The sequence below is a fragment of the Myodes glareolus genome, chromosome 24 (assembly GCF_982192425.1).
Source record: "Myodes glareolus chromosome 24, mMyoGla1.1, whole genome shotgun sequence".
NCBI lineage: Eukaryota > Metazoa > Chordata > Mammalia > Rodentia > Cricetidae > Myodes > Myodes glareolus.
The window spans coordinates 32,337,543-32,364,930 of record NC_142049.1 but is presented as its reverse complement, the minus strand read 5'-3'; the positions used below and the strand labels follow the sequence as shown (position 1 = coordinate 32,364,930).

Sequence of the window (27,388 nt, the reverse complement as noted above, 5' to 3'; positions counted from 1 at the left end):
GGGTGTTGGGTCCCTCCATAGTCTCTGTGGGTCCTGTCTCCATGGCCACTATGTGCCTAGAATTGCGCATTCCCACTACCAGTCCTTACAAGCTGGGCTAGAGCCCTAGAGGATACAGGCTCTCTAGAGGATATACCTCTATATACCAACAGTGGCTCTGCCATCACCCAAGGGAGACACTGAAGAGATGCCGTGGGTAGCTGACATCCTGGATGGCCCAAAGCCTGACTACGTTGTCCCTGTGTGTGGCCTTCCCCACCATAGGCACTCACCAGTGCTTTGGGTGGGGCCTCGGCAGCTTCAGACACAGAAGCCAAACTAGGACTGATATCACTGTCCTTCTCCATGACTTCACGCATAGATTCACTGTGCTGTGGACCTTAGCAACAGGCATGCGATTCAGTGTCTTTCCTTACTAAGTTGAACATCTTCCCCTTTCTGCTTCAAGGAAGTACTTCCTGGCTTCTCCTTGTGGGTCTCAATTCCATCATTGCCGACTTGTGCTTTGGGGCCCGTGGATAAGGGGTGGTATGCAAAAGTACATAGATCCCTGAGCATCAGCCTGACAGCCCAGGCAGCTGCGGACAGCAGACAGCTAAAGATAGCATCTACTGTGAGGGCTCGGCGCACAAAGGGGCGCTGCCCCTGCATGGGAGCTGTGACCTTCTTCACACGGCTCAGAACAGTGCTCAGCTTCATCTTGTGAACCGTTGATTTCTATATACTATTTTAAATCATGGTCAGCTATAGTGAAACTACAGAAGCTTCAGATGAAGGAGTTCCTGCCTCACTGTTCCATGCCCTGTGCCACCCACACCCTGACCTGGGCGGCAGCTGCTGGGTTGTGAAGTGCAGAGGACGACTGTGAACCGAGTCCTGTGTCCCTGTGAACCGAGTCCTGTGTCCCTGTGAACCGAGTGTCAGAATGAGACTGTATTTGTCACTAACATCTTTAAAGAGATTAAAACTCGAGTGGCCCCTACCCAGCACCTCTCTACGGAGAGGAAATTGTTGGTGTCATGATGCACACCTTAATCCCCAGCACATGGGAACTTAGCAGGAAGTTAGAAAAGCCTGGTTTTCATAGAGAAACTCTCTCAGAAAGAGAGAGAGAGGAGAGAGAGACAGAGAGAGAGAGAGAGAGAGAGAGAGAGAGAGAGAGATTTAGGTTTCACAAAACCATGTGAGAATGCAGAGGTAGGGGCATTCCCAAGCCAAGGGAGGAGGTCAGAAGAATGTGCCCCTGATGAAGACTAGATCCCAGAGTGTAGTTTACACCTCTGCTGTTTGAGCCCCCAGGCTGTGGTGGTGTTGAAATGGCCATGGACTTTAATAAGACCAGTTCTTCAAGCAAATAACAGTGGATGAGTTTAGCCAAAAATTCACAAAACTATAAAGCCAAGTCACTCATTACCTCCTCATCTTCTTTCTCTAAAGACCTTGACCTACAGTGATCCTGGTGCCTCTGGAGGAACCTTCCTCACAGAGGGTGGATCCAGGCTCCAAGCCTCCCCTCCCCTGGTAGCACCAAGCCACAGCACTGTAAGGACCATGAGTGGCTTCTCCAAGAGCTTCCAAGGAAGCCAGAAGGCACTGTGGTGGTTTGAATGGGAATCCCCCCCTCCCCCCGCGTGTGCCAATAGACTTGTGTGCTTGAACACTTGGTCCTCAGTTGGTGGAACTGTTTGAGAGGGTTTAAGAGATGTGGACCTGTGTGAGATGTCGGGGTCCAGCCTGAACCAGTTTGTACCTTCCAGGGTAGGGGCATGTGGGTTAGAAACGTTAGGCAGAATAGGCAGAGGAGAAACAGAGGATAGTACTGGAAGGGCAACTCCCAGTATTCAGTAAGTACTGAATACTGCGTCTGCCTGCATTTACTTTCCAGATGCTTATATACCCCAATCCAAAAAGGGAGTAGAAGGCGAAAGACTGCTTTAACACGATACAAAGAGCAATCAGAACAATTATTAGATTCAGTACTTGAGACATCAAGCCATTATTTCCAATGCTAAGCATTCTGATGTTTTGGACAGGATATGTAACATATACACCCTAGCCCAAGTATCCTGTAGGCAGACACTCCCTGGGTCAAACCTCCTGTTTTAAAATGAAGGAGCAGGAATAAGCTTAAATTCTCGACCTTTGGTCAAGGTGAAGCAGATCCACCTCTATGGGCCCGTCTTAATGTCCAAAACCCCAAGTAACCACACTCTAGGTCAGGCTATCTTGTTTGTAGCCACACCTGTTATGAGCAACTTCTTCGAAAGAGTAAAAATAAGGTCAGACTCTCTGACCTTTAGTCAAGGTGGAACAGGCTCACATCTGTGGGCCCACACAGTGAGATTTCCAGTACTCTTGATCTGTCTCATGGCTGTGGATCACGATGTGAGCTTCCCCTTTGAATTATAGACTCTAACACTCTGAAATAGTAAGCCAAATTACTCACTTTCTTGTCTAAGTTGTATTGGCCATGGGGTTTTACCACAGCAACAGAAAAGTAACCAAGGTAGGCACATCCACTGAGGACCAGCCAGAGCCCCTTGAAGGTAAGAGCCATTTCAAACTCATGGAGTGCCTGAATGCCTTTTACAAGGAGGAACTTCTGGGATCTAATCATATCCAGAGGTTTCTGACTCAGTTCAGTACAGGAACTTCCTTGGCCAGTGTGAGCCGTCTTCTGATGATCTGCACCTGCTCAAACTGTGCGCTTCCTGGTGCCCCATCACCAAATGCTGCGCCTGCCACCTGTTACAGCTGGAAGCAATTTCTTAAAGTAATACTTGGCAGATTCTTAAAGACCCAAGCCCCCAAGTCACTCCAAGTCACCCTATGATAAAAGCCACTAAATGTAGTAACTGAGGGGCACTCCAGTAGCCTCAAAATGGGATAAAATGTGTTGTGGGCTGTAAGTGGAGGCCCCACCTTATCCCCTCTTCCTCCTTTCCCTCAGCAGTGTAACTACATGCATCCAATCTCCTGGTGCTTAGCAATGTATACAGCTTTTCTTTACCTCCCCACACAAGAGCCTCCCCTGTGCTCAGTTCTATGAAAGAGCTCTCTGCTTGCTTCCAGCTGCTGCTGCCACCTCCAACATTCGAGAACCCTCCTGTCTTCCCCAGGCCAGGCATGTGACAGAGGAGAAAGAAAATCGAGGCAAACGTTGTAGCTGGTAGAATAATCCAGTTACAGCAAGGCTGAGTGGGAAAGCCTTTAGCAATTCCTTTAGGGTCTTTTAAATAGAACACACATATTTTCTTAACAGTTCACACAAACGGCGGTCACCTACTTTCTCCAAGGGAATATATTCTGGGTCCTTTGGCCTCATAATAATCTAGTTCCTGGTTCTTCGTCAGGCTACAGGAAGCAGGCTGCTGTGCCCATAGGCAGTCTCTAATGGGACTCCCTGTGACCTTCAGATGGCCCCCAAGGGGAACTCTCTGAGAGCCTAGCACAGAGCATTTCATTCTGGCTCAGAGCAAATGGGTGAGTTATAAAAACACACAGTCAGCTGACAAGAGAACAGAGGAGCCATGTAGCTCCCTGAACACAGGACTCAGAACAACGTTTGGCAATGATCACCAACAGGCCCCACTCACAACGCTTCAACTCAGAGTTTTCAACCTTACAACAACGTAGAGACACATTCAGTAGAAACCACACCTAGGATTTTGAGTTTGGTCTTTTCTTGACCTAAAATGCACAGTGTGCCTCTCTCACGATGCTGGGGTGGTATCCAGCATAGCTCCCTGTCAACCTTGCAATCGGGCAGAACTCTGCACTGTGTAGTGTGCTGTGTTGTTAAGTCAGGGTACACAGCAGGGTAGAGGTATGGAGATTCCTTTATGGATTTTCTAACTTGTAATGGACTTACGAACACACAGCCCCATCCTAAGTCAGGAATCATCTACACAATAGACTTATTGTTGTACTGAATGAAATTACTCAGTGTTACTTGCTGTTTTGGAGTAAAGTCTATGCAATGCCCTAATGTAAGGAAAAATAAAAGGCAACAAATTGTCAGTGAGCTTCCCATCACTAGAACAACATCCCTGTGATAATATACAAAGAGAAGAACTTTGTTTGGACTTAAGGGTCTACACATTCCACTTGACAGTCCATTGCTTTGGGTCTCTCTGAGCAGCCATTGTTGTAGTACATAGTGGAGCGAACCATTCATATCACAAGCCACAGAGCAACAGAGAGTAATGAAGGCCATGGTTCCATAATCTCCTTCAAAGGAACATACCCAGTGGCCAAAGACCTAGGCCAAATCTTCTCACGATGCTTCAACTCAGAGTTTTCAACCATAACTTTCAATGTAAACTTAGGATTTTGAGTTTTGGTCCAACTAGGCCCACCTCCCTCAGTCTCTGCTCTCTCCCTCAAAATCCACCACCTCCTACAGCATTACCCTGGAGTTCAAGCCATCAACACCTCAGGGGCCATGTCCTAGTTCAGTTTCTTATTGCTGTGATAAATACCATGAGCAAAAGCAAGCACCTGTGGAGGCGGGAAGTATTCTGTTATTCACCTTATAACTGTCCGTCATGGGAGGAAGCTAGGACAGAGACTCAGGGCAGGATCTGGAGGCAGGAACCAAAGCAAAGACCATGGAGGAGTGCTGCTTACTAGCTTGCTCCCCATGCCCTTCTCAGCTTCCTTTCTTATACCATCCAGGGATATTTGCCAGGGGTGATAGCACCACCTATGGGTTGAGCCCTCCCACATCAATCACAATCAAGACAACGTCCCATAGGCTCACATACCTGCAAATCTGATATGGGCATTTTCTCAACTGAGGTTCCCTCTCCACAGATTATCCTAGCCTATGTCAAGTTGAACAAAAAAGACAAACCAGCAAAACTGATCCTTTCTCAGCTTCACACAAAAAACATCACTATTAAACCTCTCCTTTCTTGTTTGCCCCCAAAATTATGTTACCAATGATATAAAGGATAATTTTTTAAGTCCTTAAACATTCAAACACTTCAAAATTCCAAGTTCTCTTTTACAATATCCAAAGTCTCTCAACTGTAGACTCCTATAAAATAAAAAATAAGTTACATACTTCCTTATTCCAAGAGGGAAGAACTAGGGCACAGCCACAATCAAATAAAAACCAAATTGCAACAGTGTTTAAAACTTATAAACTAACATTTGGAATTCACTAATGATTGTCTCAGCTCCAATATGCTTGGGAGCTCCACTTGACCACCTCTGCCATCCACCGGACACACAGCCTGCCTCATAGGTTCAGGCCAGCTTTATTCCACACCTGCTGCTGTCCTTGGTGGTCACATCACACACTGGGCATCTCTGGTATGCTGGTGTCTCCACTGCAGTTAATCTGTTTCTTCACCAGTGGTCTCTCTTTAGGAACTCTGACCCTGCCATATGGTGCCAAACCTTGGCTGTTCTCCATGACCTCTTCGAGCCTGCAAAATTCATACCACCAAAGTCAGAAACATTCAAGACTCTTACACATTACCAAGTTTCAACTTCCAGCTTGAGATGCAGCCTTGGCTCACTCTGGTCTACAGAGTGAGTTGCAGGACAGCCAAAAACAACAAGAACAAAATCATAGCTGATTCTTCATCCACAGCTGACCAAAAAGATTCTTAATTCAATCCATATCATATGAATGACCTTTACAGAGTCATGGCTTACCTCGAAACTTCGTAAGTCAGGCCTCCATCATCTGCATTTCTTTCCCAACATTCTTCTCTTCCAAATTCCCAGAGAGATGCCCATTAAGTTCTGAGTTCCAAACACTTCCATAGTCCTCCCCAGAATAGCATGATCAGGATCCTGGTACCAATTTCTGTCCTTGTTTGTTTTCTATTGCTGTGAAAGACACCAAAACCACATGGTGAAGGGAAGTGCTTTTTTGTTTGCTTGGGTTTAGTGTTGGTTTGGTTTTATGCTGTTGTTGTTTGTTTGTTTGTTTTGATCTACACATCGTGGTAATAATCCATCATTGAAGGAAGTCACAGCAGAACTCAAGGCAAGAGCCTGGAGGTAGAAACTAAATCAGAGACCATATAGGAATGCTGCTTACTGGCATGCTTGCCATGACTTTCTCGGCTTCCTTTTTCAAAACTTATTTTTATCTTATGTGCCTCGGTGTTTTGTAGTGGGTATTGGGTCCCCTGGAACTGGAATTACAGACAGTTGTAAGTTGTCACGTGGGTGCTGGGAATTGAACCCAGATCCTTTGGAAGAACAGTCGGCACTCTAACCACAGCATAATCTCTCCAGCACCCTCAGTTTGCTTTCTTATACTACCCAGGAACATCCACCAGGGGTAGCACAGTCTGTGAACTGGGACCTCCAGTCCTCCCACATCAATTAGTGATCAAGACAATGCATCACAGATTTATCTAATGGGGCGTTTTCTCAACTGAGAAATCTCTTCCCACATGACCCTAGCTTGTGCCAAGTTAACAAAGAGCTAACCAACGTGGGTCACTTATCCAAATAGCACTGGTGAGTAATAAACTAATGTGCAGTGCAGTCTGTGGTGCTCAGACCATGTGTGGCATTGGCACATCAGAGTGCCTCCATCACTGATGAAGGGTTCCATGTGTCCTGAGCGATGGTCTCTAACATCTAACAGGGTTTGCATTTGATGGCACCATTTCCCAAAATACCAACCAATTGCAGGCAGAGTACCCAACAAGACACCTGCAGCCTTATCCTGTCTCACTGCAGCCTCTATGGGTGCAGAGGGTGCAGACATTCTCTGTGCTCATAAGATGATTCTGAGCAGGTTCCTCCACACAGGGCTTGATGCACAGACTCTGGTGGATCTCACTGAATGTACTTTCCATATAAAGGTGGGTTTATGAGTCCTTTCCAGGGGTGACTGCTTAGCCTTTGCCATTTTCCATCCCCCGTGTCACAGAGGAGGAAAGTGAGGAAGGAGAGCCCATCTCCAGAGAACGGCCACAGTCACAAAGCGATGTGGTGGCAGATGAGTAGGTGGATGCTCTGCCTTCTGAAAGGGGGTAGCTGGCCTGCAAAGGCAGCTGTCCAGTGATTGTGTCATGTGCAAGCACTAGACAGAGACCATAGGAAGTGGTGTCTCAGGTCAGCACTTGCATGGACTCACACAGCACTTTGACCTGGTGATGCAGGAGCCTTCAGTGTTAGAGAAGGGGAGCCCGGACTGCACTGCCTCACAAGGGCTACTGCCGGCAGTATGTGAGGTGATTGCCAAGATACCGCTCTTGAATAAAAACAGCTGGGGCACACTGAAGTCAAGACACCCTGGAGTGTCCTCATGCCTTTCCCAGGGTGGGTGGGGGAGGCAGTCAGGTCAGTGATGGTGGGGGAGCTAAGGGCGGCAAGGGCAGCTTCAGACTCTGGGAGAAGGCCTGCACACAGTCAGGTTTACAATTAGTTTATAGCAACAGAAAATCAACACAAAACAACCGAAAAAGAATTTCACCAAAAGCAACTGGCAACCTTGTCTCTTAGACAATACACATTTATAAAAATGAGGCATCCAGAGATTGGGGGGAGCCACTAAGTACAGAAGCAGCCTGTCAGCTACAGTTGATATGTAACCCACAGTAAAAACAAACATTAATGTGTATCAGTATTCCCCAGGCCAAATCAATTAGGAAGTTTTTATGATAGTGGGACCCAGACCCAGGGCCTAGTGTCCTGCTACTGAGCTACTCCTCCAGCCCTGATCACATGGTGTGACTTCCAGTACCTTTAACAATAAGTGCTTTGTCTTACAGGAGTGGTTACCAATCAATAAAACTAATTCTTTTCCGGTAGCTATTTGTCTCCACATATGAGAATCAGTATATATTTGCTTAGATGACATTTTATAATATGATATTGTTAATGCAATATTCTAAACCAACGTTATTTCCACTCAGATTCCTTTCTTTATCACATACCAGTCAGACCGGCCTGCGGGCACAGCAGTGCATCCAATACCTAAGGGCACATTTGTGGGGCAAGGGTCTGTGATGGCAAAGAGGCTTTAGAAGCCAGGATGTACCTAACACGTGTGGGCAGTGCCGTCTCTGCACTTAGTGCCCCTTTCTGTTAGCAGCATCCTTCGTTTACCAGTTGCCATGGAGAGTCTCGGGAGGAGGAGGTGGGCTGCCAGGCCTCATGAGACACCTCTCCCTGCTGCTGCCGCTCTTTGGATCTCAGAACGTGCACACTGAGCAGTGCCAGGTCTTCCAGGCACACCACCACCATGCCTGCATGGCTGGCCGTTTTAACCCAACCAGGGGCAGCAAGGAAAAGACAGACAGGCACTTCAGAAATGACAGACACATACACAGAAAAGCTGGGATCGGGTTGGCTGTGTGCGCTTTGATGAAGCCATACCAATCACACTATAACTGAAACCTCCCTGTGATTGTTATGTACAGAATGGGCTGGACACCAGAGGAAGTGTCCATAGGCCAGCAGTCTCAGGCTGTAAGCATCAGGGAGGAGGAAGCTGCAGTTGCTTATAAACATTTGTAGTTGCATACACTGACCAACCGTTTGTAAAGATTAGTACTTGGACCAAAGGAAGGTGTTGCCATTCCAAGCCTGACCTAAGAACAGTCTTGTTAATTTCTCACGGGTCTGAGGCGTTGGTCCTTGACATTGCTGTGTCCAGTCATTAGGAACTTCATCTGATCTTTATACATTTACTCGTGACTTCCTCACTTCCCCACACTCCGCCAACACCTGATGGAGGAAGAGGAGGAAGAGCCAGGGTGAGGGCACCTGGACTTTTAGTTTACAGCCCAGACTCTCATATTTGGTACACTTGACTCTTGACCAACACACTTCACAAAAGATTAAAAGGAGGCCAGGGGTTATGGACAAGCTTAATGGCTATAGGGCCCTATACTAGGTTGCATACAAGGAGCAAGCCCTTGAGCCCTTGAGTGATACTGTTTGCCTACATCTTGACCCTGAATTTCTAGCCCCTAGGACTGAGAGGAAAAACATTCAGTTGCTAACTGGCCACCTCAGCTACGGTGTTCTGTCCCGATAGCTCAAGTTAGTGGCACTGGGAACCATACAGGAGTGAAAGAACCTGTGTTGCTGAAGATTCCCTCAGGTGAAGGGGGCGGGCAGCCCTAACGACAGTCTCCTGGCTCAGGTAAAAGCAGGTAGCGCCATTCGTACCTGCATATGCACATGCTCAGTGCATGCCTCAGTTGAATATGGTGGCCAAAGATTCTACCCATCCTCCAGACTGTATCTTGGGCTTCTGGACCCAGGGGGATTAGAGTAGGGCACCAACCAATAGATGGGCAGACACTCTGTAAGCTACTGAAGACAGGGATGGCTGAGTGACAGCAAGGACAGGTTTGCCCTTTCTCTGTTCATGTTTGCTAGCAGGGTAGAACACTCCACATCCCTAGCTCATTTTTTGCTGGTCCCATCACATCCAGCTACAGTCTGAAAATATTAAATGGAACATTCTAGAAATCAACAGAGACCACATTCACATTGTTTTTATTTTTTTATTTCAGTGTATTTTCTGCTGTTCTATTTCATTAGTTATTGCTGTGAATTTCTTACTGCGATTAATTTATAAATTAAACTCCACCACTAGTATGTTCATATAGGAAAAAGTACAGTATGCGAGAGGGTGAGAACCACACTGTCCAGACATCCACTGGGGCCATAAGATGTGGGTAAGGTGGCTAGCGCATTTGGTGTGTGCACCTGGAAACAATTTAGAAGTTTGCTTATGTCTGTGTTTGGAGAGCTGGTCTCTTTATCATTATGTTAATGGTCCTCTTCTTTGTAACCGGTTTTCTGAACTCTTCTTTGTCTGATATTAGGTGGCTCCCCCAGCTCTTTGTTTCAGAGAGTGTCTTTTACCAATGTTTTTAGATTCATAATTATTGTAGAGAGTGCAGATTTGAGACTTGTTTTGCTTTAATCCCAATCTAACAGTTTTATCTTTTGACAGTGTTGACTGTTTGCATTTAATTATATGAATGATATGGATCGGTGAAAACCCACCATCTCTGCTAGTCTTTTCTCCTTGTTCCATCTGGTTTTTGTTTTCCACCTGTCGTCCTATCCTGAATTGATGGTGGTACTTAATGACTGTTTGCCCAGATTATTTACCTACTAGTGTTTAGCTTACCTGGGGTTTACGGACAGAATCGTTACGGAGAGCCTCACACTCTCTGCGCTCACTGTGGACAAGGCACAGCACTGCTCTCTTGGCTGTCCAGATCTGGTTATCTCAGAAGTGCTAAAAAGGAGAGAAAAGGGAATCTTATCTTCACCTTCATTTATTCCATTTCCATCACTCTGGGTAAATTCAGGTCACTGCTGGTGTCACCTTCCACTCTCCAGTGTAGATCAGCAGGCAGCGACTGGCTCCTTTGGGTTTGAGAAAGCCTTTGGATCGCCTTTGCGTCCCAGGGCTCTGTTAGAGGCAGAATTAGCAGCTTTCTCTCATCCCTGTAAGTGACGCCACCTGCTGTCTTCTGCCTTCTCTGCTCACCCTGATCTGCGTGCTGCGCTCTTACTTCCTTTCCCTGTATCTAACTTGTCTGTCTTCTTTGCCTTTGCTTTCAGAAGCCACGGGTGCTGTGGGAAGGGATGGTTTTGTTGTTGTGTTGCTGTTATTCACTTTCCCTGTGATATTCTCATGGTTTTCCTGATCTGTGGTGGTTTCGTTCGTTTGCTCTGTGTGTGTGTGTGTGTGTGTGTGTGTGTGTGCGTGTGTACCTGTGTGTGTGCGTGCGTGTGTATCTGTGTGTGCGCGGTGTGCGTGTGTGCGTGTGCGTGTGTGTGCTATTTCCTCTACCTCTCTGGAGCAGCACTGACACAGCCGTCAGCTGCTTTGCTGACCTGCAGCTCGTGGGTGTCCTGCCTCCTACCCGACCTTTTCTACTGTGTGTTACAGCTTGGCTGAGTCTGACGGTCCCGTCCTGAGGCCCACAGATTCCTTGCTTGCCTGTGGATCTCTTGAAGCTGTTCTCCATCTCAGTTGTAGTTTGTTGTGGGTTTTGTTTTGTCTGTTACTGTTGTTCTATTTCTATATTTTTCCTTTTGAGACTTTACTTATTCTCTCCTCTAAAATCAGATACTAAACCCTTTCTTTTCTATAAGTTTATATCATCAATCAGTAATTTACTCTTAATGCCCAATAATTTCAACACCTCCATTGTATCTAAGTTGGTACTTCTTGTGGTTTCAGTCACGCACTGGGGATTTTGGGGTACAGATAAAAGAGAGTGAGCTGCCCATGCTGTAATGCTGGGAAGTAATGGAAGAAGCATGCACACATGTAGTGGTGCTGTCTATTTAGAGAAATAGCCCCTTGATCATTGTCTCGAGTACCATGGCTTTCATAAAACAGGTCAGGCAAGAGATAACAAAGTGGTGTCTTTAAAGACTGAAGGAAAATCTGCCAGTCTCAAATTCTGTATCTACTACAAAAGCCCCACTACGTACAGGAAACATACAGACTTGTCGAACAAAACAAAATAGCTTCATGATGCACACCCGTCGTCATGACTGCACACCCATCTTAGTCCTGCTCTTTCGGCTCTGTGCCTTGCCAACACGTGCGAGTGCCCACGACCTCTCCGGTGCAGGCTTCCTGCTGAAAGTCAGTCTTTGTTCTTCTAACACAAGAAAGACTCGGGAAATCACTTCATTCCCGGAAACAGGCGCATTCTGTTTGTCTTCAGTGTGCATGTTGGAATCTGTCAGGACACATGAGGGAGGTCACCCCCTCTCAGGAAACAGAGACATAGTACTTGAATAAGACCCCTGTTTAAGCACAGTACCAGAGAACACTGTCCTCATCGCACCCCAACTTTGTGAACCTGAGCTTTGCACCTTCACTCCTGCTCCTCAGTGGCGAGAAGGGCGGAGAACACTCCCAGGGAATGTATTTCCGTCATATGCAGGGGGAGGGTTAGGGTGTACCTGTGTACTCAGGCTTATAAACATCAAAGGTCATTGTTGTGTCTCCCTCAGTCACTCAGCACTTTGACTTTGGAGACATGGTCTACTGCAGAACTTGGAGCTTGTTGATTTGGTTCAGTTACCATCCAGCAAGCCCCAGGGACATCCTCCTGTCTGTCTCCCCAGCACTGGGATTACAGACGTATATGCCTACACCCAACCTTTACATAGGTGCTGGGAATTAAACCCCTTGGCATGGCCATTCCTCCAGCCCCTCACACAGCTGTGTGTGTGTCTGTGTGTATGTGTGTGTGTGTGTGTGTGTCTGTGTGAGTGAGTGTGTGTGAACACCATGCTCACTCGGTCCTGTAGACAGGAGCTTATTGGATTCCTTCTCTTCCCTGGAGGAAGGGTCTGCACAGCTTCACTGGCTTGCATCCTTTTTTCATGAGTGCAACCCTTTTAGCTAAGTTCTTCCTGCTTGGGTCTGAGTCAGCCCCTCCTAGCTGTCTTCCCTTGGAAGCCTCTTTCTTTCCTTAGAATTTGAGACACTTATATCTGCTGTGGTGTCCGTTCAGGGGCTGGTTAAAGACAAGCTGTGGATTTGCAGCTTTATCATTGTAATAGCAAATATCTCAAGCAGAAATACCCATTGTGTTCCATAAACCGAATATTCAAAATCTTCATTGGCTAGCTGGAAATACCGTCAGTGGGTTTACAGGCTAAAAGTCAGAGAAGGCTCTTTCCAAAACAGAAAAGTAAAAAATCCTCTTGGACCTATTTTGAAAGCCTTTGCTATTCTCTACATCTGCCACCAGGTGGTGCTCTGCCACACGGCCAAGTGTCTTCCTGGCTAAAGCAGGTGTTCAATAACAATTTTCCATGCCCATGTGACAGGAATGAAGTACAATAGACGCTCATGCGGAGGATCTACTTTTGAGGTGTCTCTGGATGTACCTTCCCTCATCCCTCAAACAGGCTGAGCCGTAGGTCCCCAGCCCCTCACTCAGGTTGACAGGCTGTCAGGCTCTTTCCAGTGGATAGGCTGGGGAACCCAGTCCAGTCCATTTGCCAAGGGTAAGAATGCCCAGGCACCCTGTAACGGGGGTAAGAATGGTGGGGTGTCCTAATTTATCAGAAACAAAGCAAAACCATAGCAACTTACAACAGACAGGGTGGGCCCCCAAGTAAACAATCCAATAACAGAGGTTCTGATTAGCAGGCAATTCTTCCTGAGGTTCAAGAGCCTGCTCCAGCAGCCTCATACTCATAGATCTACTGTATTTACAGGAGACATGGGCAGAGAGGGAGAAGCCCCTAGTCCTGGCCGTAGTCCCCAGATCTTACCACAGTACTCTACTCACGGCCTATGTATTCAGCATGCAAACGCCCCCAAGACTAAGAGGATGGAAGTGCATCACAGCTGGCAGACGGTTCTCCAACCAACGCTGCCCCATGCAGGGGTAGCCAGACGAACCCAGAATGCCCAAATTATACCCACAGGAACTGATTCTGATAGCTTACTATTGTCTAGAGCAATCTTTCCCCAAATCCCTTGATTTCAAGATCCACGAGGAGGCATATTTACAATGTAGTCCTCCGTCCTCACTCAGGACCCATGGGTTGGCTGGCCCTCTGCATGCAGGAGTGCAGAGCCCTAAGAGTCTGGGAAGCAGGGTTGGTAAGGAGCGAGCGCCTCTGCCACCCCTAGACACTGGTGAGAAGCCAGGCTAAGGCCTCAATGTTTGTGACCTATAGACTTCACCCAACGGAGACCTGTTCCTGAGCTAGCCCACGGTGCAGCTCAGCTGAGGAAAGGGAGTCCACACATCAAAGCAGAAGCTGAGATGCCACCGCCTCCTCCCCCATCAGACTCTGCCTGCACTGCCCCAACCCTGGCCACACACGGGAAACCCCCCAGGCTGGCCCATAATCAGGAAAACTGACTTTCATTTAAGGTAGAGATTTCCCTGACACTCTCCTTAGCAACGCTAGAGGGCAGCATTGAGTCCACTTTCAAACTTGCCAGTATTGGCTCCTGGATTCTCTGTTTTGTTTGCCTTTTTGTTCCTGCCTGCCATGGCACTGCATGGTATGACTCATGGGCTGTGGCAAGCAAAGGAACAAAGCAGCTGCCAGATGCCCCGGGCTGGGCTTCTCGGCTGTGGTTGAGACCCCAGAGGGGTGGGGCATTCTAAGCGGAGTGACACAGAGGAGAGCGGAACTCACTTGGAAGGTGAAATTGGGAAACCATCTCCCTACTTCTTCCTGTTCAAGATTCCTAGCAACACCCTTAGGAGAAGAGAGATGTGACACTAAGGATTCCATTTTCTGGGTACCCAGGACCCCTCGGGAACTCTCAACAGATTTTAGTACATCTGTAGATACGCACTCTCAGCCCACCTGGTCTCTGAAGCTAGTGTGCTTCTGTCCATATGCTTTGGGGTGAACCAACTCCTGAGAAACAGCAGGCCAGAGCCCCACCTAATCACCACCTCCATAGAGGGCTCCCTCTCCCTCACCTTTTAAACAGGCGGCATCCCAGCACTGCCTTCATGGCCTCTGGTCCTACGTAGGTAAGCTCCCTGTGAGCAGGCTCGGGGGTCTGCAGCCCCCACCCCACCCCTAGTCTCGCTGCAGTAGAACTCAGCACATACCTTTCCTGACTTACAAACTCTGCTGTTCCCCAAGATGAAATGGAGGCAAGAAGCAGGCCACTACCAAAGTGGCCTCCTCTGGTACAGCGCAACAGCCTGGGTCTTTGCTGGGAAGTCACAGAAGCAGTCATGGGGCTTCTGTGTTTGTTTGTTTGTTTGTTTGTTTTTTCATCCTGACATGCAGAGGGGTCCCTGACCTATTAACGGAAAGAGACCCAGACAGTCCAGGTGATGCCCCCACCGGCTCTTCATCTACATAATGAGAAATTGTTAATGTGGTCGATTTTGAAACCTATGCTCTTAACACTCCTGGTACAGGAATTCTGTGTCTACCTTTTGTCTCCACGGGGTTGCCTGTCGCCGAGACAGCTAGCCTTGATTTTTCCTTAGAGTTCTGAGTTCTGCCCAGGCTCCCAGCCTCCTGGCAGGCGGGTGAGCTGCCTGTCACCATTCCTCTCTCTCTCTCTCTTCTGTTTCAGCCGTCATCCCCCTGACGGATTCGGAGCACAAGCTGCTGCCCTTGCACTTTGCGGTGGACCCCGGAAAGGATTGGGAGTGGGGGAAAGATGACAACGACAATGCCCGGCTAGCCCAGTAAGACCCGCTCCACAGTCCGGTCCCTAACCCAGCAGCCGGTGGGAGAGCCAGGAGAGCCGTAGTGGGTCTCCTGGTGGGGGTGGGGGTAGAGGGCAGAGAGAGGATTGCGTGGGCAGACGAGGGAGCTCATGCCACCCCCGGAGCTTTTCATTCAGTCCTCTTTTGTCAGCCTCATCCTGTCTCTAGAAGCCAAGCTGAACCTTCTACACAGCTACATGAATGTGACGTGGATCCGCATCCCCTCTGAGACCCGGGTGAGCCTCACGTGCACGGGAGCCCCATCCTTGTGATGGGGGGGGGAGTAGGGTGGCCGCTCTATGAAGCACTCCCCTCCCGAATGTCCATAGGTGGGGAGGGGACACACTGGCCACCCGCAGTTGCGGCCCAGAGGCCCAACCCCCTCATGTGCCAGGTTCCCTGTCCAACCAAAGACTTCCTGTTGGTGCAAGTGGGGGCGTGTGTGTGTACACGCAGTGTGTGTGTGTGTGTGTGTGTGTGTGTGTGTGTACATGCAAGTGTGCGCCCCGGTAAGGTTTTTCCCCCTCTTATTTTGCACAGCAGGAGAGGAATAACACGCCCACTCACAAAACAAACCGTAGGCAAGTCATAACACAAAACTATCTCTGCTGAGATCGGAACAAGATGTGCCGCGGCAGAGCAGAATTAATTATAACTGTGTGTAGATCCTTAGAAGAGCTGGGGAACCGACAGCGCTAGTCCTCAGTGTGCCCCCTCCCCTCCCCGAGGCGGAGGTGGCCGCAGGTGAAGCTGGCAGAAGGCAGAGAGCCGCCCACCCAACGCCTGCCTCAGGGGAACTATTGGGCGGCCCCTGTTTGCAGATGCTGAGAGATTCGTTTTAAGTCTCTGACTGATGTTTTCATAATCTCGGGAGGGAACTCCCAGGGAACGGGACTTGTGAAAATTGCGTATAAATAATTGGTCCTCCCTGACATCCGTTTACTTAAGCATCCAGCAGGCTCTAAGAACTGAAAGGAGGGACCCTGCTGTCTTCCCCACTGTTCTGAGGGCTCACTTCCCCTTCACCGGCACATCATCCGAGCAGGGCGCCCCCGCGTGGCTCTGATTCGCCGTGTTTCTGAGGGCACAAGGGACCAGGCAGTGGCAATTCCTGCCTCTCCCGTGCTGGAAGATGCCACTGTGCCCCAGGATGTTGCTCTCTAGAACCCACATGTTATGCAACGGCAGCAGCTGAGAACTATCAGAACCTTGCAGCTAGCTGGGCACATCTCTGCCCTACAATGAACAGTGTGCTTGGCCAGGCCTGGGGTGCGGGGTTGGGGTGGGGGTCCTGTTCTGCCTGCCATTGCTTCAGTGACCTAACCAAAAAGGGTCATCCTTCTGGAGCCTGTTTGAGGAAGGACAAAAATAAAGTGAGGAGCAACGGCTTTTCCGGTCTCCTCTGGAGACTTGTAACTTGTCATGGCTGGATAAAAGGAAAAATGGGGCCAAGACAAAGAATAGAGTTTGGGGCAAGGTGTCTAACCCCTGCTTAGAGTAAGTAGGTGAAACATCTGTGTGGAAGAGACATTGTCTCACCTGGTGACCTTTACCATTACACAGAGATCTGGAACCTGCTTCTAGTGGTGCCAGTAGCCTGACCAGGAAAGAAGGCTATAGTGTGGACCTGGTGTCTCTCTATAAAATATTCTGAGCCTCTGGAACTCCACTCCAGAGTGCTTATGGGCACTCTGACTCTACTCATCCACTCGGGATTCTAGACTAGTTATCTATGAATTCCAAGATAAAGTTTGTGCACAGTCCCTAAAAGGATGGCACCGAAGGTTATGAGGTCTCTTCCAGATAACTTTGCCAACATCAGAGCTTGCCTTCCACTCTTGCAAAGATCAGGGCTCTGTGTAAGATAAACACATCCCTCTCTAGTAGACCCCATCGTCCCCCACCCTCACCTCCCAACAGCAGAGACTTCAAAAAGATAAAAAAAAAAAAACGCCAGTGTCCTGGTCTCAGTTCCACCTGTGTTCTTGGGGCCTACACGGTGACACCTCTTTTTATAACAGCCTTCCTTTCCTGCCTTGCCTCTCCACAGGCTCCCCTTGCACAGCCAGAGTCTCCAACAGCCTCAGCGGGGGAGGATGTGCAGTCCCTGGCCGAATCACTGGACTCGGACCGAGATTCTGTGTGCAGCAATTCCAACAGCAATAATGGCAAGAACGGTAAGGACAAGGAGAAGGAGAAACAGCGCAAGGACAAGGACAAGACGCGCGCAGACTCCGTGGCCAACAAGCTGGGCAGCTTCAGCAAGACGCTGGGCATCAAGCTGAAGAAAAACATGGGCGGGCTGGGCGGCCTGGTGCACGGTAAGATGGGTCGCGCCAACTCTGCCAATGGCAAGAACGGCGACAGCACCGAGCGCAGCAAGGAGAAGAAGTCCAAGTCGCGCAAGGGCAGTAAAGAGGAATCGGGAGCGTCGGCTAGCACCTCGCCCTCAGAAAAGACCACGCCGTCGCCCACGGACAAGGCGGCGGGAACTTCGCCGGCCGACAAAGGCAACGGGCCAAGGGGCGACGCCTGGAAGTACAGCACGGACGTGAAGCTGAGCCTCAACATCTTGCGCGCCGCCATGCAGGGCGAGCGCAAGTTCATCTTCGCTGGCCTGCTGCTCACCAGCCACCGGCACCAGTTCCACGAGGAGATGATCGGCTACTACCTGACCAGCGCGCAGGAGCGCTTTAGCGCGGAGCAGGAGCAGCGGCGCAGGGACGCTGCGGCGGCAGCCAGCGCCACGGCCACGGCCACGGCCACAACCAAGCGACCGACGCGCAGGCCCGAGGCTGAGGGGACGCCAGGCCCGGAGCGCGCCTCGCCGGGCCCGCCAGCCGCGCCGCCCACGCAGCTGGTGCTCAAGCTCAAAGACCGGCCGAGTCCGGGGTCTGGCGCGAACGCGCGGGCGACGCGGGCGGCGGGTGGCGCGGCGTCCCCGAGCCTGGGCGGTGGCGCGCGTCGCGCGGGAACCGGCACGGGTGGCCCGGCCCCAGGCCGCAGCCCACCCGCGCTCGCGCGCCAAAGCGTCATTCACGTACAGGCGGCCCGGGACGAGGCGTGCGCGCCGGCCGTGGGCGCGCTGCGACCGTGCGCCACCTACCCGCAGCAGAACCGCTCGCTGTGGTCACAGAGCTACAGCCCAGCGCGCGGCGCCTTGCGTACGGTCAACACGGTGGAGTCGCTGGCGCCCGGCGGAGCGGACTCCCCGGGGCCCGCGGAGCACAAGTCGCAGACCTACAGTAATGGCTTCGGCGCGGCCCGCGACGGTCTGGAGTTCGCCGACGCCGACGCGCCGGCCACGCGCTCGAACGCAGAGTGTGGCCGCGGTGGCCCCGGGCCCACTCAGCGGCGCTGCCAGCGAGAGAACTGCGCGTTCTACGGGCGCGCCGAGACCGAGCACTTCTGCTCCTACTGCTACCGCGAGGAGCTGCGGCGGCGGCGCGAGGCGCGCGCTGCGCGGCCCTGAGCCGCCCGAGACTGCTTTTCCATCCTGTGGGTCTTTTTTTTAACTTGCTCTGGTCAGCCGAAGGGCCGGCGCCTCCTCCTCGGTCAGTGCCGTGTACGTGTTTGGTCAAACGTTCCTAATGGTGCCTGAACCTACACTGATGCCACTCAGGTAGTAGACGGATAGGAAACAAGTCATACTGTTGGAAGTGGGTGTGCTAGCCTAGCATCTGCCTCGTACCTGTGGAAACTCAATAGCCATTGCAAGAGTATTTTTGTTCCTCTATACGAGAAATAAAGAAAATCGCAGCCCTTTGTTTTTAGAAGGGAGTGTTTTACATGCTTCCCCCGCCCCCAACCTAGGGACTGGCCTCTTCCAAGTAGCGGTCACTTGCGTGCAGTTGATAGCACGCAGGGTTTAGAAACAAACGCGCAGCCAGGCCTGAGGGGGAGCCACCTCTGCGGCTCCTATTCTTCCCACCTGGGTCCCTGAAGACCTCCAGCAGGCACTTTGCTACCCGCTGACGCTGGCCCCTTAGGACTCCCCAGCTCCATCTCATAAGCAAATCCTCCCACAGCCCCCGGCTCGAGCAACATTCACACTGCCATCCAAGCCGCGGGCGACCACAGAATGGGCACCGGACAACCTACCTCTCAGGGCACGGTGAGGTGTAGCGATCGCTCCAGTGCAGAGCAGCTCCGGTGACAGGAACTTCCCAGAGACACTTGGGGGTGCAAAAGAAACAGGGTCCTGAACTCATGCTCGTATTGGTCCACCTATGAGCCAGAGTGACAGGTTGCTCGTGTCTCCTTTGAAGACATATGTACAGTGGACTGTCGCTGGAGGGCCCCTTAGGAGGTGATATCACACCCGTGCCCCAGAGGAGGGGACAGAATTGACCCCTTGGTCACTGTGCCAGCCCCAAAGTGGGCTGATTTGAACCCAGCCTGACCTCCTTCCGTAAGGTAGGGGCTGAGAGAGAGCCGGGAGGAAACCACCCCTTCTCCACCTGCATCTGTCAGGGTTCAGCCAGGTTAAAGGGCTCTCTGCTGGTGGAGACCCTTCACGGGGCAGGTGGCCCTGCTCCTGGCTCCATGCCACATTGAGGGAGCAGCCCAATCTCTGAGCAGTCTCCTTTCTGGTGCCTCCTACATTTCTTGAGGAAAATTAAAAAAATAATAATGTGTCCTTAGCTACCCTATTTTGAGCAGCAATATGCAGCCTCTTCCTTCAAGATTACCTCTGCAGACCACTGTTCTTGACCAAGGACACCGAGGGGCTAGCCTGCCTCATTAAAGAGCAAGCTTGCTTCCAGGAAACATGGAGAAGATGGGTAAAATCCTCGCTAACGAAACAATACTTTCATACCTGTGAGAGCTTTAGACCAGCCCCCTATAACCCTAAAACAGGAGAAAGCACCTGCTTCCCCTCAGAGAGTGCAGGAGATGGGCCCCACCTTCACTGGAGCCAGCCTCTCCTCCTGAAAGCATGTTTCATCCCGTGACATCCAGAGCAGCAAGAGCAAAAAAGGAAAAATAAAAGTTTTCAAAAAAAATGGGGAGGGAATTTTTTTTACCTGTTTGGAAAATGATAATAAAATAACTGAGTATCTCCTGTGAGTAATTCCTTTTTGTTTTTAATTATTCCACAGCCTGTGGAGTTTTCAGTAATGTATTCAAGTTTTGCATAAAGTGGTTCCTTAAATCAAAATTATTTATTAAATAGACTCTTTAAGAAGTTTTTTCAAAGTTTTATTTTCGTGTTGAACAAGATGCTTTAAGTGTGTGGTAATAACTAATATTCGTGACCCTGATAGTACTGGGGTTTCTTTTGTTACTCAGAAGAAAAAAAAAAATTCTCAGAAAAGTCTCTCACTGAGAGGGTTTGTGGCAGCTTTTGGGGGGGGGGGAGCCTGGTTTCTTTTGAACACATCACCTGAACAGCTCTCTCATCCTCCAGCGCTGTAGGTCACAGAAGCCTCTGCTTCCAGCAAAGTGGGCTGCTGTAGCTCATGCTTCATCCCTCAGAGCACCCGCCTAATGTTTCAGTGTGTATTCAGAAGCCCAGTGCGCAGACACAGGGGGCGAATATTCACGCTTGCCTTTCTCGTACTGTGATGTTAAACAACCAACAAGAAATTTCCAAAACTGGCTATGCAAATCCTTCATCTTTCTCATGCATTCTGCCAGAAAAAAAAATAATAATAAATAGAACAGACTGAGAATTAAAGTAGTTCGTTGTAATAAACCCTCCCAAACAGGGTAATGATTATGTACTCTTGAAGTATGACAGCAGATTCTATCTCCTTCAGTGCCAAGTTACTTCTCCTCCCCCGCCTAATGATGAATGTGCCATGCAGAAGAGTCTGGGGCAGAGACCCAGACTGCAGACTTGAGATCCTGGCTGAATAAAAGGCCCCAGCCTCTCAACTTGGTCTCATTGGGCTAGACAAGGTGGAGCAGCGGTTGGGGCCTGCTCCAAACAGTGCACGTGGTTAAGAGTAGCCATTGCCTTTGGAGAGAAAAGCAGCTTCGGTGTAGTATTAAAAATGAGAGAGGCCAGTGTAGTGTGTACATCCTGTTTCTGTGTGCTGCAGCCTGCCTCGTGTTCTTAAAATAGATGGATACTGTGCTCCCTGGCCATGCCTGGTGGCTGGAGACAGGAACACGTAGACCAAATTCCCCAAGACCTAGTCCCAACTGATGTGTTGAGAGACACTGCCCAAGCCAGTAGTGAGCAGTGCTCCCCATCTGATCCGGCCAGACTTTCCGAGAGAGATGGGTGTCTCTAAGCAACAGTAAATGTCCAGAAGAACTGATATTTCTAAGCCCTGTGGAGATTATTTCAGAAGTTCACGTTTCCTTCCCAGGCACTGCCTAGGGATGATTTTTATTACTTTGGCAAGGGAAGTAGATTTTCAGTGTACTCTGTTTATAGACTTTATGCACTGTTACGTTCAAGTTTTATAGGCCAACTTTAAACTGTACTACACAGGTTCTTTTTATACGACTCTCAGAACATGCCACAGAGCAATGCCTTGCATCCCTCTTTTCACAGGGTTGTCCCTCGGAAGAGTGAACCGGGGTGGGCGGGACTGCGCTGTGGGATAGTGGAGTCTCAGCACCTTTGTGTGGACCCCCTGACACTGGGACCAGTAAATGTCTTCTCTGTTTTGACTGAGCATTTAGTTTGGTTTTTTTTTTTCTTCTGTGTATGGGTTCCTGGTGCTGCATCTTTCTTATCGATGAAAAAATTTGTCCCTAAGTTACTCTGTCCCCTTCCTTACCACTTAGTACCCAGTGCCATTTGAACCTATTGTTTTCCAAATTTAACGGTATCCAAAATAACTTGCAAATTCTGGTAGCGTATTGTCATGAGTGTCTCAGTATAACAGAAGATGAAAGAGCCACCCCAGTGCAGGCCTCAGGGTGTAGAGTGTCTGTCCCCCCCACCCCATTCCCCCCCCCCCCCCCCCCCCCGCCATGAAGTCAGTACATGCCCCAAGGCTCTGGGCAGAGCCAGCTGTAGCAAGGCCCTCCCTTAGCATCTGTAAGTTTATTTTGCAAACTCTTCTAACTGTAAAATCAGACCTTTCCCATCGAAATATATTCCACATTGATTGAAAAAAATAACAAGAAGGTAGGCAGGGTTGTAGACATTGGTGCTGGGAAATTTGAGAAAGACAGAAAAGAGAGAGAGTCAGAGTTCCACTGTGTGGGGCTTCATTGTTCATATCAAGGCTTGGAGTAAAGCTCAGGGCACCTTCCTCCTGTTTGAGGTTTCTTTGTGACAGGCTGCTTGCCCCTGGTCATAGGAAGGACTCTGCATATCAGTTCCTCCCATCTTCTTTTCCTCCAAGGCTTCTAATGAGTGAGAAAGTATTTTGGTAACTGAGTGAGCTAACTCTGGCCTTAATCCACGTGAGATAAAAGAATGACCCAGGTTTTAGCTCTTGGAGTTTCCTGCTCTTGTCCTTTGAAGAGAAGCACATGTGAGAAATCTGAAGGTAGCCAGTACCCCTGGCCCCAGGAAACAGGCAGTCCCTTCCCAAAAGCCTTACATAGCAGCTCTCCAGACCTCTGAGAACCCTGCCTCTCTTTGCTAATCCATGTGGATGCAGGTCTTCAGGGCAGAGACCCCCACTTCCTTCTTGCTGCCTTCAGATCCTCCCTATTACCCAGGCCTATGGGGCAGCGCCGGTTCTGTTGACCTAAAGCCTGGTTCTGAAGTGTTCTCAGAACCTAACCTTGCTCTCACAGGGCTGGGGCCAGGTAGATCATCCTAGAGGCTCTGTACTCTACAGGGATGCTGGGAGGGGTCCATCCCAGACCTCCTCTGTGAAGAATGTCTCTAAAGAAGACCAGGATTCTCAGGACAACTCCCAACAACAGACAAGATCATCTGTGAGAGTTTCCAGCGAGGGGTGAGGTAAATCCGCAGCACACAGGCTGATGCTTTTCCCCAAAAAGCCAGCCCTCCTCCCCCTCCACTGCTTAGAGAGGAGTGAGGGAGTCACCCTACAGAGATGCCTGAGGATCTGCAAGAGTGCATGGTCTATATGTGTGTGTAACATGTAATTACAGGACACACACGGAAGCCATTATTCCCAAACATGACCCTTTCTAATAAGGCAGAGTAATTCATTAAAATTTGGATGTTTACTATTTTAGTTTAAAATTTTTTTAAAAAGATCACAAACCCTAATTATATATAAATGAAATGATGCACACTGCTGTATGTTGTTCCTCCCGAGAATATCTCAAAGATGTGTGCTTATACATGCATATGTATGTATATACATGCATATTCTGTTTAACAGAAGGTGAGGAATATCAGTTGGTTGTAAGGGTGAATATAAATGGAATCTGCTCAAAACCAAAGCAGTGAAATCAGCCATTGTAGAATCTGTCTCCACATTCTGGAGGATAGTTTTCCATGAGAACACAGTTTCCACGATTTAGTAAGAGCCAAGATTTTACAAAGCCTGCCCTGAACCAGTACGTTCTTGACCGCAGGCGGGGCCACCTAGTTACCAGGCAGCCTCTGGCCTCAGGGCCTTTGTATAAGTTGTTCCTTCTGCTCTTCACTGCCTACTCATCTTCACTTCACCGCCGCCCTTCAGCAAGGCCTGCTCCAACTCGGCTATGTAAGAAGCTGATATGTCCCACCCTCCCTACCATGTTCAGCTTCCTCTCGCAGCTCCTGATCAACAACTCATTCATTCGGTGTGCCACAGCCCCCAGGTTCCCATAGAATGTAAGCTCCATGCGGGCAGGACTTCTCATGTATCTTGTTCACTGCTGTGTCCTGGTGCCTAAAAGACACACACTAGGCACTAGATAAATACTGGTTGGAGAAAAGAAATGAGATCACTCATTTGATACAACAAATGACAAAATGTCAGTTTCATCCTTCATCCAATCCTGATTTTTCTGCTACCCTTACATATAAAAACTGTGAGTTCGTTAGGTGGTCTGGTTCATCAGGACTAGAGGTATCGAGTGACTAGATATAAGTTTATCATTGATAACAGCAGTGGTCACCACCAGTCTCAGAGTGGGCCCTGTAGCCAAGCCTTTCCTCATAGCGGGACTCTGCTATTTGCAGGGGGCATTTTGAGTCATGCAGAGGTAAAAATGGTCCATACCGGGTAGCTCATAGAATGAGATGCACTATGGAGAGTCCCATCATACTGGCTGTAATGTCATTGGAGACACCAACCATTCCAAAGGAGCCTTTCTAATTTATTCCTAGGTATCCATCTGTCCTTCCTGTACCAGACACAGTGGTACAGGTGTCCCAGCCCAGATGAAGGATTCGTTCTCCAGTTACCAAAATGCAGGGCAGTGAAAGGAAAGGAACTGATCACTCTGGTGATTTGGGACGGTGGTGGGATTCAGTGGGTTTGACACCGGGTGTGCACGGGAACGACAGAAAGCCCCACACACCTCCATGGGCCTAGGACACTAATGGAGACACCCTGCGCTTGACCTCACCCACCTAAGGGACTGCTGCTCCAAAGTCTGTTTCCTCTGCCAGGTATTTTCACAGCTACCTAACCGCACTGTTTACTTCCTGGTCCTTTGGCCAAATTCATTTTCTTCTAAGAATCACTGGCAAAACACTGTTACAAGCTGTTCATTGGACCTTTGTCCTCTTGTGACCTGGTGTGAAGGCTGTGTCCTCTTTTATCCTCTTCCGTGGCTCTTGCTTTCATCTCTCTGGATGCTATACTATAGGGTTCCTCTCAGGTGTGATATCCCTCATAAATTCCCTCCGCATCTGTCCAGCTGTGCAAATGGGCCCTTGCATGTGTGTTCCCATACATGAATTGCCAAATATGTGATACTCCTTTCACTGCTGCCCGAGCAACTTGGGCCCCTGCTCCTGCCAGGACTCAGAGGGGCCATGGCTTCCCAGAGGGCACTGCTCATCCTGGCAAGTGCCCAGGGGCAGCCCAGCTCTCAGCTTCTGTGTGAGCACATCAGAGTTTGAATTACGGCTTGGCAGTGAGAGTGGGTCAGCCCTCACCCCATGACCCAAACTATTGTATAGGCATGAGCATACAATACAGACCAGCCGTGTCTAAGAGTCCAGAGCACAGAGACCAACCTGCCTCCAACAGAGCCAGTATCCAGGCCATGGAGCTCAGCTCTGCCACAACCCCAGGTGGCAGACACTGGGCCCCCAGTGACACAAATAAAGGAACACTTAGGCGTAGAAAGCAGGCTCAACTGAGTCCAAGCAGGGACTAAGCTTGGTGACCCATCACTGCCTCGTTGACAGAGCCTGCACTCCATCCCCCTTCATTTTTGACAAACTGGCCTCCTTGTAACTGGAAGCACTGAAGCTGATTTATAACAAAGGGTTCCTCAGCCTGTGCTTGCCTAGTTCCTTTAAATGGGCATTTAGCCTCACACAATCATGAATTCTCTCTCTCTCTCTCTCTCTCTCTCTCTCTCTCAACTGATTTGGGGATGAAATAGATTGCTTTGCTTTCTATTTATTATTGTGGACAAAGGAAAATGCTGAGGCAAAAAAAATGGGTCATAGATCACCATGTTTCGACCAAGTTGTTCAAAAAATCCTTTCTGCCCACATGTTGAGTGCTCATGCTAATTCCATACAAATCTTCTCTTCCATCTGGTCCATTGTCGGTGAAGAAACCCATTGTAAGAGCTGTCTAAAGTGACGAGGTCGTTCCATTGTGAAGTATTAAAGCACTGAACCGATTTTTGCAATATGTAGTAAACCTTGCTTTCATTTTGGAACACTTCCAGTAATGACTACTGCACTTTTTATAGAACAGTATTTCCTTTCTTTCTTTTATGAAAGATTATTTTAAGTAAAAATAGCTCTGTAACCCGTGTGACATGGCTTCTCCATCACTTGATACAGAGGAGCTTTGATGTCTACTCAATAAAACCACCATGTGTGTAAAGCACGAGTCGATCCAGTTATTTAGTCGCCCTGAGTCCTAGGTACTCAGTAAGATGCCCTCAGAGGGAATCATTATGAAGCCAGCGAGATGACTCAGCAGGTGAAAGCTCTTGCTTCCCAACCTAATTACCTGAATTTGAACCTACATAAAGGCAGAAGGAGAGAACCAACTCCAAAGAGTGGTCCTCTGAGCTCCACGTGCATGCTAGTGTGCACACAACAACAACAATAGTGATCATAATTGCAAAAAATCTTATGGCCTAAGAGGAGGAGGATTGAAGTGGACTTGTGTGCGCCCCTATATAGAGCGGAATGTATTTTTCCCTTTGGATGGGATGTGAACCCGATGATCCCAGGATTTCCTTTTTGCTAATGCTCAGGACACTTCCTGCGTGGATGAAAACTGAAGAGGCCCTAGGTATGTAATCACCAGGGGTTGTGACGGTAAGCAAGAAGATACAGCTGCCGTGTGACAGATTTTGATTTATGCTTTCCTGGTTTCCTGAAATGTAGAAGAACTAAGGAAATGTCTTTCCCTCCCTGGGAAGAGTCCAGAGTCCTGGGTCTCTCTCAGGCACAGCACTGTGCCAGGACTCAGATACAGCCATGCATCCAGGGCCCACTGCATGCTGTGCCCTGCTCTCAGTATGGGGACAGAGGTAGAGGGTGACCTGCACTGAATGGCTCCACAGGGCATGGCTCATTCCTCTCATGTGGAGTCCAGTCTATACAACAGCCTGGAAGGGAGAAATCAAAAGCCTCATCTTGTAGATGGTGACTGAGTTGTCGAGTCAGGAACTGGACCCATAAAGTGTGTGTTCTTAAACTCTGCAGGATGCCGGTCCACAGGAGGCAGGACCCTGCCTGGCAGGAATGCCCAGTCCAGGGAAGCTGACACACAAATCCTCATCCGACTCCTAGGAGCCAAGCATTAGCACTAATGGGAGAATCTTAGAAAGATCTAGACTGGCCTGCGGGGTTCACTGGGACAAAAGCCTATAGACCCCCAGGGGTCCAGCTGAGGCCAATAAGTTCCCATTGTGTCTGACTCTGGTGGTCTCCCATAGGAGACCTTGGGACTGACTAGGGGGTAGAAGGCTCGTCTTAGTTCTTCGGGTTGAAAGCTGACTTTTCATGGGAAGTTTGGAAAGGTGCTTAAAAGACCACAGGATGAGGATAGGGCACTAGCTAACCAACCCTGGCTCTCGACTTCTATTATGTAAATATATATATATTTTCTATTCTATTCTAATTCTATTCTATTATATTTACATAATCTTCTATTGTGTAAATATATATATATATAGATATATAT

The 27,388-nt window shown here is 49.1% G+C and overlaps 1 protein-coding gene and 1 long non-coding RNA gene across 5 annotated transcripts in view; one reads left to right on the top strand and one right to left on the bottom strand.

Moving 5' to 3' along the window:
• The window catches only part of Otud7a (OTU deubiquitinase 7A), a 298,648-nt gene extending 278,263 nt beyond the window's left edge, over positions 1–20,385 (top strand). For all 3 annotated transcript variants that reach the window (XM_085682681.2, XM_085682680.2, XM_085682678.2), the window contains 3 exons: positions 15,047–15,161; positions 15,334–15,418; positions 17,233–20,385. In XM_085682681.2, coding sequence (XP_085538807.1) covers positions 15,047–15,161; positions 15,334–15,418; positions 17,233–18,654 — 1,622 coding nt within the window. In that variant the 3' untranslated portion in view covers positions 18,655–20,385. The remainder of the gene's footprint in view (positions 1–15,046; positions 15,162–15,333; positions 15,419–17,232) is intronic.
• Positions 1,946–18,414, bottom strand: LOC125400649 (uncharacterized). Of its 2 annotated transcripts, XR_014999457.2 has the most exons (5): positions 18,289–18,414; positions 10,130–10,240; positions 8,571–8,706; positions 5,668–5,844; positions 1,946–5,435 (listed from the first exon to the last, which is right to left on the bottom strand). It is a non-coding gene; the product is annotated as an uncharacterized LOC125400649 (long non-coding RNA). The 2 variants fall into 2 exon arrangements; XR_014999456.2 differs by lacking the exon at positions 8,571–8,706.
• Positions 20,386–27,388: the final 7,003 nt, after the last annotated feature.